This window comes from Hemitrygon akajei, chromosome 18 (genome assembly GCF_048418815.1).
Source record: "Hemitrygon akajei chromosome 18, sHemAka1.3, whole genome shotgun sequence".
NCBI lineage: Eukaryota > Metazoa > Chordata > Chondrichthyes > Myliobatiformes > Dasyatidae > Hemitrygon > Hemitrygon akajei.
The window spans coordinates 75,917,281-75,930,726 of record NC_133141.1 but is presented as its reverse complement, the minus strand read 5'-3'; the positions used below and the strand labels follow the sequence as shown (position 1 = coordinate 75,930,726).

Here is a 13,446-nt window from a genome sequence, read left to right as displayed (position 1 = left end):
CAGGGAGTAGAGCAGTGGGCTAAGCACACACCCCTGAGGCACGCCAGTGTTGATTGTCAGCGAGGAGATGTTTTCACCAATCCGCACAGACTGTGGTCTTCCGGTAAGGAAGCTGAGGATCCAATTGCAGAGGGAGGTACAGAGGCCCAGGTTCTGCAACTTCTCAATCAGGATTGTGGGAATGATGGTTTTAAATGCTGAGCTATAGTTGATTAACAGCATCCTGACGTAAGTGTTTGTGTTGTCCAGGTGGTCTAAGGCTGTGTGGAGAGCCATTGTGGCAATAGGCAAATTGCAATGGGTCCAGGTCCTTGCTGAGGCAGGAGTTCAGTCTAGCAATGACCAACCTTTCAAAGCATTTCAACGTTATAGATGGGGGTGCTACCGGGCAATCGTCGAAAAGGCAGCTCACGTTATTCTTCACAGCCAATGAACTCTCTATAAGGGTTCTTTTATGTCATGTTCTCACGATTTAATGCTATTTATTTATTATATTTGCATGTACGCAGTTTGTTGATTTCTGTACACTGGTTGATGATCAACAAGAGAAAATCTGCAGATGCTGACAATCCAAGCAACGAGCACAAAAATTGGGAGGAACTCAGCAGGCCAGGCAGCGTCTATGGAAACGAGTACGGTCGACTTTTCAGGCCGAGGCCCTTCAGCAGGAACTGTTGGCATTGTGCACTTTGATAATAAAAGCCATTTTAAAGTTTGAATTTCCCATAATTTAAGGAAGCTACCAAATCAGCTGCTGGCTGCAGTTAGCAGCGGCGGATCGGACAGGGGACGCGGGGATTGGCCGAGCAGCTGTCTAGCAACTTTGCGGCGACTCGGAGAGCGGACACCGGATTAGTCGAGACGCTGTCAGTCAACAGTGGCGGCTCGGAGTGCGGAGACGTCATTCGCTGAACTGCAGCCCGGCAGCTCAGGGAGCGGACACATGATTTGCCGAGCCATTGTCCATCAAACGGCGGGGGGAGGGGTTGGGCGAGCGGAGGGGTGATTGGCTGAGCCATTGTCCATCAAACTGCGGGGGCTGGGCCAGCGGAGGGGTGATTGGCCGAGCCATTGTCCATCAAACTGCGGGGGCTGGGCCAGCGGAGGGGTGATTGGCTGAGCCGTTGTCCATCAAACTGCGGGGGCTGGGCCAGCGGAGGGGTGATTGGCCGAGCCATTGTCCATCAAACGGCGGGGGCTGGGCCAGCGGAGGGGTGAGGGGTTAACCGCAGTAGCAGCAATGGCACGGCCGGGCTGGGTGGCTGTGATTCTCCTGCTGACGGCACCGGGTTTGGCGGCGGTTCGCTTCCCCAGCCTGTCGCACCTGGCGCCGGCCGCGAGTGACGAGGTGCAGTCGGAGGCAGCGCAGCAGCTCTGCCGCCGGCTGCTCGGGCCCCGGGCGGATGACTTCGTGCTGACCGTGAAGCAGCGGCGGCCGGCGGGAGCTGAGACCACGGCCCCGGCCTTCGAGTTGAGCTCGCTGCCCGACGGCCGGGTCCAGGTGCTGGGCACCACGGGTGCGGCGGCAGCCAGCGGCCTGTACTGGTACCTGCGGGCTTTCTGTGGCTGCCATGTCTCCTGGTCCGGACGGCAGCTCCGGCTGCCCAAGCCGCTGCCACGGCTCCCCCGGGTGTTGAAGATCACCGCGCCTGACAGGTGAAGTGGACTTGTCGTTCCCCCCGCCCCCCCGTTCCCTGCCTCCGCCCCCCCGTTCCCTACCTCGCCTCCACCCCCCCGTTCCCTACCTCGCCTCCACCCCCCCGTTCCCTACCTCGCCTCCACCCCCCCGTTCCCTACCTCGCCTCCACCCCCCCGTTCCCTACCTCGCCTCCACCCCCCCGTTCCCTACCTCGCCTCCACCCCCCCCGTTCCCTACCTCGCCTCCACCCCCCCCGTTCCCTACCTCGCCTCCACCCCCCCGTTCCCTACCTCGCCTCCACCCCCCCGTTCCCTACCTCCACCCCCCCGTTCCCTACCTCCACCCCCCCGTTCCCTACCTCCACCCCCCCGTTCCCTACCTCCACCCCCCCGTTCCCTACCTCCACCCCCCCGTTCCCTACCTCCACCCCCCCGTTCCCTACCTCCACCCCCCCGTTCCCTACCTCCACCCCCCCGTTCCCTACCTCCACCCCCCCGTTCCCTACCTCCACCCCCCCGTTCCCTACCTCCACCCCCCCGTTCCCTACCTCCACCCCCCCGTTCCCTACCTCCACCCCCCCGTTCCCTACCTCCACCCCCCCGTTCCCTACCTCCACCCCCCCGTTCCCTACCTCCACCCCCCCGTTCCCTACCTCCACCCCCCCGTTCCCTACCTCCACCCCCCCGTTCCCTACCTCGCCCCCCCGTTCCCTGCCTCGCCCCCCCGTTCCCTGCCTCGCCCCCCCGTTCCCTGCCTCGCCCCCCCGTTCCCTGCCTCGCCCCCCCGTTCCCTGCCTCGCCCCCCCGTTCCCTGCCTCGCCCCCCCGTTCCCTGCCTCGCCCCCCCGTTCCCTGCCTCGCCCCCCCCGTTCCCTGCCTCGCCCCCCCGTTCCCTGCCTCGCCCCCCCCGTTCCCTGCCTCGCCCCCCCCGTTCCCTGCCTCGCCCCCCCCGTTCCCTGCCTCGCCCCCCCCGTTCCCTGCCTCGCCCCCCCCGTTCCCTGCCTCGCCCCCCCCGTTCCCTGCCTCGCCCCCCCGTTCCCTGCCTCGCCCCCCCCGTTCCCTGCCTCGCCCCCCCCGTTCCCTGCCTCGCCCCCCCCGTTCCCTGCCTCGCCCCCCCCGTTCCCTGCCTCGCCCCCCCCGTTCCCTGCCTCGCCCCCCCCGTTCCCTGCCTCGCCCCCCCCGTTCCCTGCCTCGCCCCCCCCGTTCCCTGCCTCGCCCCCCCCGTTCCCTGCCTCGCCCCCCCCGTTCCCTGCCTCGCCCCCCCCGTTCCCTGCCTCGCCCCCCCCGTTCCCTGCCTCGCCCCCCCCGTTCCCTGCCTCGCCCCCCCCGTTCCCTGCCTCGCCCCCCCCGTTCCCTGCCTCGCCCCCCCCGTTCCCTGCCTCGCCCCCCCCGTTCCCTGCCTCGCCCCCCCCGTTCCCTGCCTCGCCCCCGCCCCCTCAGTTCCCTACCTCGCCCCCGTTCCCTACCTCGCCCCCCCCCCGTTCCCGGCCCCCCCCCCCCCCGTTCCCTGCCTCGCCCCCTCGCCTCTGTCCATCCAGTCCCCCCTGGCCATCCTTCACACCCCCCCCCCAGCCCCCGCTGTGAGCAGATTCACTCCCAAAAGTTTTTCAATGTTTTTGGAAAGAATGGCCCCAAACAGTAAAAATCTGGGAACTCAAGACTGGTGAATCTAGTGCCTGTGGTCACTGGTAGAAAATGTGAAGCTTGAGAAATGTATGAGTTTGGGGGGAAAAAACCAAGCTGGTGGTAAGCTTAGTTTTGTTTTGTACGGGAGGTCATGTGCCACCAGTTTTATGGAGTTTCCCTGCAGAAGGAACCCTGTGAACTGGCCTCTGAGAATCTGCTGAGCCGGCTTCTACTGGAAGATTAGATTGCGTGACCCAAGACCACAGGATAAGGAGCAGAGTTCGGTTATTTGGTGTAGGTCTGCTCATTATGCCCTGTCAGCCTCCTTCTCTGGAGAGAATTGTCAGTACAGAGATTCAGGTAGTCAAGTCCAGTTAATTGTTATTTAACTACCGGTATATACTGTCAAACGAGACAGCGTTTCTCCCGATTGGGGTGTAAAGCAGAACAGTTGTGTAACACACCATAACTTAGGGAAGTTAGAATAAAATCCACAAATGAATTATACATAAATAAAACTAAAGTGTATAACTTAATTATTGTCAGGTACAGAACAAATTAACCAGTGAGGTAATTGGAAACCAAATTCCACGACCAATGGGCTCACTTTCAAGGGCTCTTCATTCCGTGGTCTCGATATCGGCCTCACGTCTTAATAAGCTGGTAAGGAAGGCGGGCTCTGTCGTGGGCAAAGTACTGGAGAGTATAACATCGGTAGCTGAGCGAAGGGCGCTGAGTAGGCTACGGTCAATTATGGAAAACCCTGAATATCCTCGACATAGCACCATCCAGAGACAGAGAAGCAGTTTCAGCGACAGGCTGCTATCGATGCAATGCTCCTCAGACAGGATGAAGAGGTCAATACTCCCCAATGCCATTAGGCTTTACAATTCAACCGCCAGGAGTAAGATATGTTAAAGTGCCGGGGTTGATTGTATTTAATGTATTTAAGTAAACTACTTAAGAACTTTTAAAAAGCTATTATTAATGCTTTTGGAGAGAGTGATTTAGATGCATATATTTTTACTGAGTTAAGTATTGTATGTAATTAGTTTTGCTACAACAAGTGTATGGGACATTGGAAAAAAATGTTGAATTTCCCCATGGGGATGAATAAAGTATCTATCTATCTATCTTTAATTTACTTTTCTCTGTCTTTCTCCCTTCTTACAATTTTCCAGTCTTCTAGAACGATTCTAGAACCTAGTGGTTCTTGAAAGATCATTACTAATGCTTCCACAATCTCTTCAGCCACCTCTTTCAGAACCCTAGGGTGTAGTCCATCTGTCTAATGTGACTCCCTACCTCAGACCTGTCAAGTTTCCCCAGAACCTTCTCTCTAGTAATGGTAACCACACACTTCGTGATCCCTGACACCTGGAGCTTCCACCATACTGCTGGTGTCTTCCACAGTGAAGACTGATGCAAAATACTTGTTCAGTTCATCTGCCATTTCCTCATTCCCCATTACAACGTCTTTTTCCGGTGGTCCGATATCCACTCTTGCCTCTCTTACACTTCATGCATCTGAAGAAACTTTTGTTAACCTTGTTAATATTATTGGCCAGCTTACTTTTGTATTGAATCTCTACCTCCTTTTTAAAAAGATTCCCGGTCCCTTTGGCATGCATGGTACTGTTAGCCCTCTCTTGGGCTTTTATGTTGGCTTTGACTTCCCTTGTTAACCATGGTTGTGTTGTCTTGCATTTAGAATAATTCTTCCCCTTTGGCATGTATATATCCTGAGCCTTCCAAATTGCTCCCAGAAATTCCAGCCGTTGCTGCTCTGCCATCATCCCTGCCAGTGTACTTTTCAAATTAATTCTGGCCAACTCCTCTTTCATTCCTTTGTAATTCCCTTTACTCCACTGTAATACCAAAACATCTGACTTTAGTTTCACTTTCTCAAATTTCATGGTGAATTTTATCATATTAGTATCATTGCCCGTAAAGGTTCTTTTACCTTAAGCTCTCTAATCAATTCCTGTTCATTGAACAAGCCAGAAGAGCTGGACTCAGCCACAAGCTGCTCTTAAAACGCCATCTTGCAGGCATTCTAGAAATTCCCCCGTTGGAATCCCGCACAAACCTGATTTTCCCAATCTACCAGCATACTGAAGTTCCCCATGATGCTATTGTAATATTGCCCTTCTGGCATGCATTTTCTATCTCCCGTTGTAACTTGTAGACCACATCCATACTACTATATATAACTTGCAGTTCCTTAGCTCGATCCTCAATGATTCAATGCCTTCCAACCCTATGTCACCTCTTTCTAATGATTTAATTTCATTACTTACCTACCAGAGCCACACCATCCTTTCTGCCTTCCTGCCTGTCCTTTCGATACAATGTGTATCCTTGGGCATTAAGCTCCCAGATATAATCTTCTCTCAGCCACCAGTTAATGGCTTACAGCATCATACATGCCAATCTGTAACTGTGCTACGTTCATCAACTTTATTCCATCTACTGCACACATTCAAATATAACACCTTCAGGATTCACCTTTTTTGATTTTGTCTGTGATGCACCATCAATAACTCACGCTGAGACTTAGGAAGTGAGATATCGGCTTTTATTGACTGAAGAACAACACTACATCCTGGGAAAATGAGGGAGAGCAGCAGGCCACAGTCACCTTTATACAGGGGTCTGTGGGAGGAGCCACAGGGGCAGTCAGCAGGGTCTGTGGGAGGAGCCACAGGGGCAGTCAGCAGGGTCTGTGGGAGGAGCCACAGGAGCAGTCAGACAGGTATATCTAGTTCACCACAGTCTGCCTTTTACTTTTTTTTGGAAAAGTAAAAACCCCTCCCTTGTGATTTTTTTTTTTTACAAATGACTTGGATGAAAAAGTGGGTTATTAAGTTTGCTGATGACATAAAGGTTGGGGTGTTGTGATAGTCTGGAGGGCCGAGAAGTGGCAGATGGAGTTCAACCCAGATGAGTGTGATGTGGTTCATTTTGTTAGGTCAAATTTAACCACAAAATAGAATATTGATGGTCAGACTCTTGGCAGTGCGGAGGATCAGTTGGATCTTGGTGTCTGTGTCCATAGGACACTCAAAGCTGCTGAGCACGTTGACAGTGTTGCTAAGAAGGCATATGGTGTGTTGGCATTCATCAACTCTGGGACTGTGGGATTGAGTTCAAGAGATGTGAAGTAATATTACAGCTATACAAGATCTTGGTCAGACACCACTTGGAGTACTGTGTTCTGTTCTGGTCACCTCACAACAGGAGGGATGTGGATTCTTTCGAGGGAGTGCAGAGGAGATTTACAAGGATGAGTAATAGGTTGAGTAAACTTGGCCTTTTCTCCTCAGAGTGACGGAGGATGAGGGGTGACCTGATGGAGGTGCATAAGACGATGAGAGGCATTGATTGTGTGGATAGGCAAAGGCCTTTTCCCAGGGCTGAAATGGCTAACATGAGGGGGCATAGTTCTAAGCTGCTTGGAAAACAGTATGCGGGGGATGTCAGAGGTGGGTTTTTCACATGGAGAGCTGTGGGTATGTGGAATGCACTACCAGCGACGGTGGTGGAGGCGGAAGTGATAGGGTCTTTTAAGAGAGTCCTGGATAGAACGTGGAGCTTAGAAAAATAGAGGGCTATGTGGTAGGGAAATTCTAGGAAGTTTCTCATGTACGTTACATGGTCAGTACAACATTGTGGGCTGAAGGGCCTGTAATGTGCTGTAGAATTCTGTTTGTGTTGCAACTCATCCTGTTGACTGCAATTTGCCCTCTCATCAACCTCTCCTTGCTAGGAGTTTCACTATACATTGCCCCTGTTAGAGGCTTATAAAATCATGAGGGGCATAGACAGCAAACATGAGGAAATCTGCAGATGCTGGAAATTCAAAAAACACACACAAAATGAAGGCCAGGCAGCATCTATAAGGAGAAGCACTGTTGACGTTTCGGGCCGAGACCCTTCGTCAGGACTAACTGAAGGGAAAGATAGTAAGAGACTTGAAAATAGTGGGGGGAGGGAGAAATGCGAAATGATAGGAGAAGACTCCGGAGGGGGTGGGATGAAGCTAAGAGCTGGAAAGGTGATTGGCGAAAGTAATACAGAGCTGGAGAAGGGAAAGGATCATGGGGCGGGAGGCCTCAGGAGACAGAAAGGGGGATGGGGGAGCACCAGAGGGAGATGGAGAACAGGCAGAGTGATGGGCAGAGAGAGAGAAAAAAAAAACCTAAATATTGTCAGGGATGGGGTAAGAAGGGGAGGAGGGGCATTAATGGAAGTTAGAGAAGTCAATGTTCATGCCATCAGGTTGGAGGCTATCCAGCCGGTATATAAGGTTTTGTTCCTCCAACCTGAGTGTGGCTTCATCTTGACAGTAGATGAGGCCATGGATAGACATATCTGAATGGGAATGGGACGTGGAATTAAAATGTGTGGCCACTGGGAGATCCTGCTTTCTCTGGCAGACCGAGCATAGGTGTTCAGCTAAATGGTCTCCCAGTCTGCGTCGGGTCTCACCAATATATAAAAGGCCACACCAGGAGCACCGGACGCAGTATACCACACCAGCCGACTCACAGGTGAAGTGTCGTCTCACCTGGAAGGACTGTCTGGGGCCCTGAATGGTGGTGAGGGAGGAAGTGTAAGGGCAGGTGTAGCACTTGTTCTGCTTACAAGGGTAAGTGCCAGGAGGGAGATCGGTGGGAAGGGATGAGGGGGACGAGTGGACAAGGGAGTTGCGTAGGGAGCGATCCCTGCGGAAAGCAAAAAGGGGGGGGGGGAGGGAAAGATGTGCTTGGTAGTGGGATCCCATTGGAGGTGGTGGAAGTTATGGAGAATTATACGTTGGACCTGGAGGCTGGTGGGGTGGTAGGTGAGGACAAGGGGAATCCTATCCCGAGTGGGGTGGCGGGCGGATGGGGTGAAGGCAGATGTGCAGGAAATGGGAGATATTTGTTTGAGATAGGTTTATTAGTCATACTTTTTTCCTACATTGCGGAGTCTAAATAAAACGTAGGGTTAAGGTGTGAGTCGAAAGAGTTAAAGCAGATGTGGCAGGCATGGATTGGAATGGGTTGTTCTATGGCAAAGAGATGTTTGTTAAGTGGAAGTTTTTCAAAAGTGAAGTGTTGAATGCACAGAATTTGCATGTTCCTTCGGAGTAAAAGGTAAGGCTAATAGGATTAAGGAACTGTGGTTATCGAGGTCCTGGTTAAGAAAAGGAAGGACAATTGGAGTAAAAGGTAAGGCTAATAGGATTAAGGAACTGTGGTTATCGAGGTCCTGGTTAAGAAAAGGAAGGACAATTGGAGTAAAAGGTAAGGCTAATAGGATTAAGGAACTGTGGTTATCGAGGTCCTGGTTAAGAAAAGGAAGGACAATTGGAGTAAAAGGTAAGGCTAATAGGATTAAGGAACTGTGGTTATCGAGGTCCTGGTTAAGAAAAGGAAGGACAATTGGAGTAAAAGGTAAGGCTAATAGGATTAAGGAACTGTGGTTATCGAGGTCCTGGTTAAGAAAAGGAAGGACAATTGGAGTAAAAGGTAAGGCTAATAGGATTAAGGAACTGTGGTTATCGAGGTCCTGGTTAAGAAAAGGAAGGACAATTGGAGTAAAAGGTAAGGCTAATAGGATTAAGGAACTGTGGTTATCGAGGTCCTGGTTAAGAAAAGGAAGGACAATTAGGTACTTAAGTATAAGAAATGCAAAAAAACCTTGTTGAGAGAGAAATCAGGAAGGGTTAAAAAGGACATGAGATTGCAGTGCCATATAAGGTGAAAGATGATCCCAGGGGTTTCTATAGTGATCTTAAGAGCAAAAGGATAGCAAGGGACAGTGTAGGCCTCCTTGAAGATCACTGTGGATCATAAAGAGAGGAGAGAGATGTATCTTTTTACTTTAGTACAGTCGGCTCTCCTTATCTGCGAGGGATTGTTTCCGGGACTCCTCGCAGATACCAAAAGACTTGGATGCTCAAGTCCCTTATTCATCCTGTTAAAATGTGGTGGACCTTAGAACCCAGCAGAACCCCAGACCTTATTTAACCTGTCTCAGTGCAGTGGACATTAGGACCTGGCAGTCGAGCTCTGAATCCACAGTGTTTCTGTTTCTGTTCATGAAAATAATTGTGATCACCATGCATAGAGCAAACAGTTTTAAAAAAAAAATCATCAGTGTAAAGAAGTTACCGCTGAGGTTTCTTTTAAATCTCTGCCCTCTTTTCTGTGACTGTGTCCTCTAAATTTGGGCCACCCAGCCCTGGGAAAAAATTTTCAAGTTTAATTATCATTCAACCATACGTTAATACATCCAAATGAAACAGTGTTCCTTCAGGGTCAAGGTGTAAGTACTCAGCTCAGCAAGCATAATCCAATTCTCTCAGTAACATGTCCCGCAGTGATGAACTGGGCTCTGTTACCTTCTGTAGGATTTTCCATACCAGGCAGTGATGCAGCCAGTCATTACACTCTCCACAACACATCTTTTGAAGTTTGTCAAACTTAAAATTTTTAGCATGATAGAATCCACCTAATAATTGTTTATATTGGGTGTGTTCATTAAAAATGTACACCTAATTCAAATAGTAATTGTAAAACCAAAGCGATTTGGATAACAGTGTAGTCTTGATTCTGCTGGAGAAAGCAGCTTCAGTCCACGTACCACACAAGCAAGTTTGCTAAATTGGTGTATTTAGTAATTTTCCCCCCATATTGGTTTATCGCACCATGACCTTCAATGCCTTGTCTATTTACGAGCCTGTTAAATGTACTAATTGTACCTGACTCATCCACCACCAACTCTGCTTGCGCACTGCTTTTTTTAAGAGAACTCTGCTGCACAGAGAACATGGTGTCACGATACTCATTGCAGTTCCTTTCATCAGTATCCTTGTATTTTGAAATCAGAATCAGGCATGTGTCATGAAATTTGCAGTAATACATTGCAATACATAATTGTATTTACTGTGAACTACATTAAATAGTTAAATAAGTAGTGCAAAAATAGAAATAAAAGTAGTAGTGAGTTAGTGTTCATGAGTTTATTGTCCATTCAGAAATTGGATTGTAGACAGGAAGAAGCTGTTCCTGAATCATTGAGTGTGAGCCTTCAGGCTTCTGTACCCCCTCCCTGATGGCAGAGGGGAAGAAGCTGTTCCTGAATCATTGAGTGTGTGTCTTCAGGCTTCTGTACCTCCTCCCTGATGGCAGAGGGGAAGAAGCTGTTCCTGAATCATTGAGTGTGAGCCTTCAGGCTTCTGTACCTCCTCCCTGATGGCAGAGGGGAAGAAGCTGTTCCTGAATCATTGAGTGTGAGCCTTCAGGCTTCTGTACCTCCTCCCTGATGGCAGAGGGGAAGAAGCTGTTCCTGAATCATTGAGTGTGAGCCTTCAGGCTTCTGTACCTCCTCCCTGATGGCGGAGGGGAAGAAGCTGTTCCTGAATCATTGAGTGTGAGCCTTCAGGCTTCTGTACCTCCTCCCTGATGGCAGAGGGGAAGAAGCTGTTCCTGAATCATTGAGTGTGAGCCTTCAGGCTTCTGTACCTCCTCCCTGATGGCGGAGGGGAAGAAGCTGTTCCTGAATCGTTGAGTGTGAGCCTTCAGGCTTCTGTACCTCCTCCCTGATGGTAGCAATGAGAAGAGGGCATGACCTGGGTGGTGGAGGTGTTTAATGATGGATGCAGCCTTTTTTTGAGGCATCGCTCCTAGAAGATGTATTGAAGGCGGGCTCCATTGTGGTCGACTCTGGACTGATGGCCCTAGGTTTTGACTTTTTTTTGTATTGCGTGATTGTGATACTATTTGTGCTTGCTACCTAGTGAATGCTTGGTGCTGCATGTGACTGTTGATACTGTGTTTTGCACCCTGCCCCCGTAGTAACGATGTTTCGTTTGGCTGTATTCATGCATGGTTGAATGACAATTAAACTTGAATATTACAGAGTCTAGTGCCCATGATGGCGTCAACTGAGTTTACAACTCTCTGCAGTTAAATTTGATCCCTTGCGGTAGCCCCTCAACCCCCGTCATACCAGATGGTGATGCGGCCAGTTAGGATGCCCTCCACGGTCCATCTGCAGAAATGTGCAAGTGTTTTTGACAATTGATCTAATGTGTGAAATGCTTTCTGTTTCTGTTTTAGGTTCCATTATTACCAGAATGTTTGTTCGTACAGCTATTCCTTTGTTTGGTGGGACTGGGACCGGTGGGAGAGAGAGATTGACTGGATGGCATTAAGTGGCATTAATCTGGCTTTGGCGTTTACCGGCCAAGAAGCCATATGGCAAAGAGTAAGGCATTTCTGACTACTGTCATGTACTTTTCAGCAAGGTCTTCTAACAAATTCAGAGTGGATTAAGTGATAGCCACATTTTTCACTTGCAGGGGAAGTCTACCTCTACATGTTAATTTGCTAGGTAGCTTCTGTCTTACAACTTAAAACAGACCATGTTTATGCTTTTACAGAGACCAGTAATTAGGTTGATCCATTTCATTGCATAATGCTCTTCATTCAGTCCATTTGTCTTTAGAGGCTCCCCCCCCCCCCCCCCCCCGCATGACAGCTGTGTCTTGTTTTTCTGTTGTCAAAACTTCTTGCCTTTAACCCCCTCCGCCCCATCATAAAACACACACAGACTCCTCCAACCAAACAAGCAAAGCACTCTGTGGTCACACAGGTTCCATGTTGTCAGGAAACACAAAGTAGTGATTAACAGGTCCCTTTCGGAATGGCAGGCTGTGACCAGTGGGGTACCGCAAGGTTCAGCGCTGGGACCGCAGCTGTTTACAGTATACATTAATGATTTAGATGAAGGGATTAAAAGTAACATTAGCAAATTTGCTGATGACACAAAGCTGGGTGGCAGTGAGAAATGTCAGGAGGATGTTATGAGAATGCAGGGTGACTTGGACAGGTTGGGTGAGTGGGCAAATGTATGGCAGATGCAGTTTAATGTGGATAAATGTGAGGTTATCCACTGGTGGCAAGAACAGGAAGGCAGATTACTATCTAAATGGAGTCAAGTTAGGAAAAGGGGAAGTACAACGAGATCTAGGTGTTCTTGTACATCAGTCAATGAAAGCAAGCATGCAGGTACAGCAGGCAGTGAAGAAAGCTAGTGGCATGCTGGCTTTTATAACAAGAAGAATTAAGTATAGGAGTAAAGAGGTCCTTCTGCAGCTGTACAGGGCCCTGGTGAGACCCCACCTGGAGTACTGTGTGCAGTTTTGGTCTCCAAATTTGAGGAAGGACATTCTTGCTATTGGGGGAGTGCAGCATAGGTTCACAAGGTTAATTCCCGGAATGGCGGGACTGTCATATGTTGAAAGATTGGAGTGACTGGGCTTGTATACACTGGAATTTAGAAGGATGAGAGGGGATCTGATTAAAATGTAAGATTATTAAGGGATTGGACACGCTAGAGGCAGGAAACATGTTCCCGATGTTGGGGGAGTCCAGAACCAGAGGCCACAGTTTAAGAATAAGGGGGTAGGCCATTTAGAACAGAGATGCGGAAAAACTTTTTCACCCAGAGAGTGGTGGATATGTGGAATGCTCTGCCCCAGAAGGCAGTGGAGGCCAAGTCTCTGGATGCATTCAGGAGAGAGTTAGATAGAGCTCTTATAGATAGCGGGGTCAAGGGATACGGGGAGAGGGCAGGAACGGGGTACTGATTGTGTATGATCAGCCATGATCACAGTGAATGGTAGTGCTGACTAGAAGGGCCGAATGGCCTACTCCTGCACCTACTGTCTATTGTCTATAACATTTCACAAAGGTTATAAATTCATAAAGACATTAGGGTTGTAAATAAATTACCACACTGCCAGCTAATTGAGAAAAATTCAGATTCTTTGTTGAAAGTATTAATACTAAATTATTTCCTCAAAAGTGCCGGTCCAATTCCCTTTTGAAATCCCTGAGCTGCACATTTGCTTTCAGTCCTTGTTCCCTGCTACTGAACTATCTATCAGTGCGGACATTTTGCCCGTATCTGTCCCGTCGTGATGCTTTACTCTCCAATACCTATTTTTCTCTGAAAGGAAATTGGCCCTAGTTTAGCCAACAGGGCCCTGTTACTGAAGTCATTTATTCTTGAAATTTACATACAAAGGGAATTAGGAAGGTCAGGAGGGGTCATGAAAAGTCTTACATTGTTTTATCCTCACCGATTACCTTGGTCACCACCTCAAAACTCAACCGAGTTAATAAGG

The 13,446-nt window shown here is 49.6% G+C and overlaps 1 protein-coding gene across 1 annotated transcript in view; it reads left to right on the top strand.

Moving 5' to 3' along the window:
* Window positions 1-1,220: 1,220 nt before the first annotated feature.
* Window positions 1,221-13,446, top strand: part of naglu (N-acetylglucosaminidase, alpha) — a 46,460-nt gene continuing 34,234 nt past the window's right edge. Inside the window, exons 1-2 of the mRNA XM_073071828.1 lie at window positions 1,221-1,656; window positions 11,375-11,522. Coding sequence (XP_072927929.1) covers window positions 1,241-1,656; window positions 11,375-11,522 — 564 coding nt within the window. The 5' untranslated portion in view covers window positions 1,221-1,240. The remainder of the gene's footprint in view (window positions 1,657-11,374; window positions 11,523-13,446) is intronic.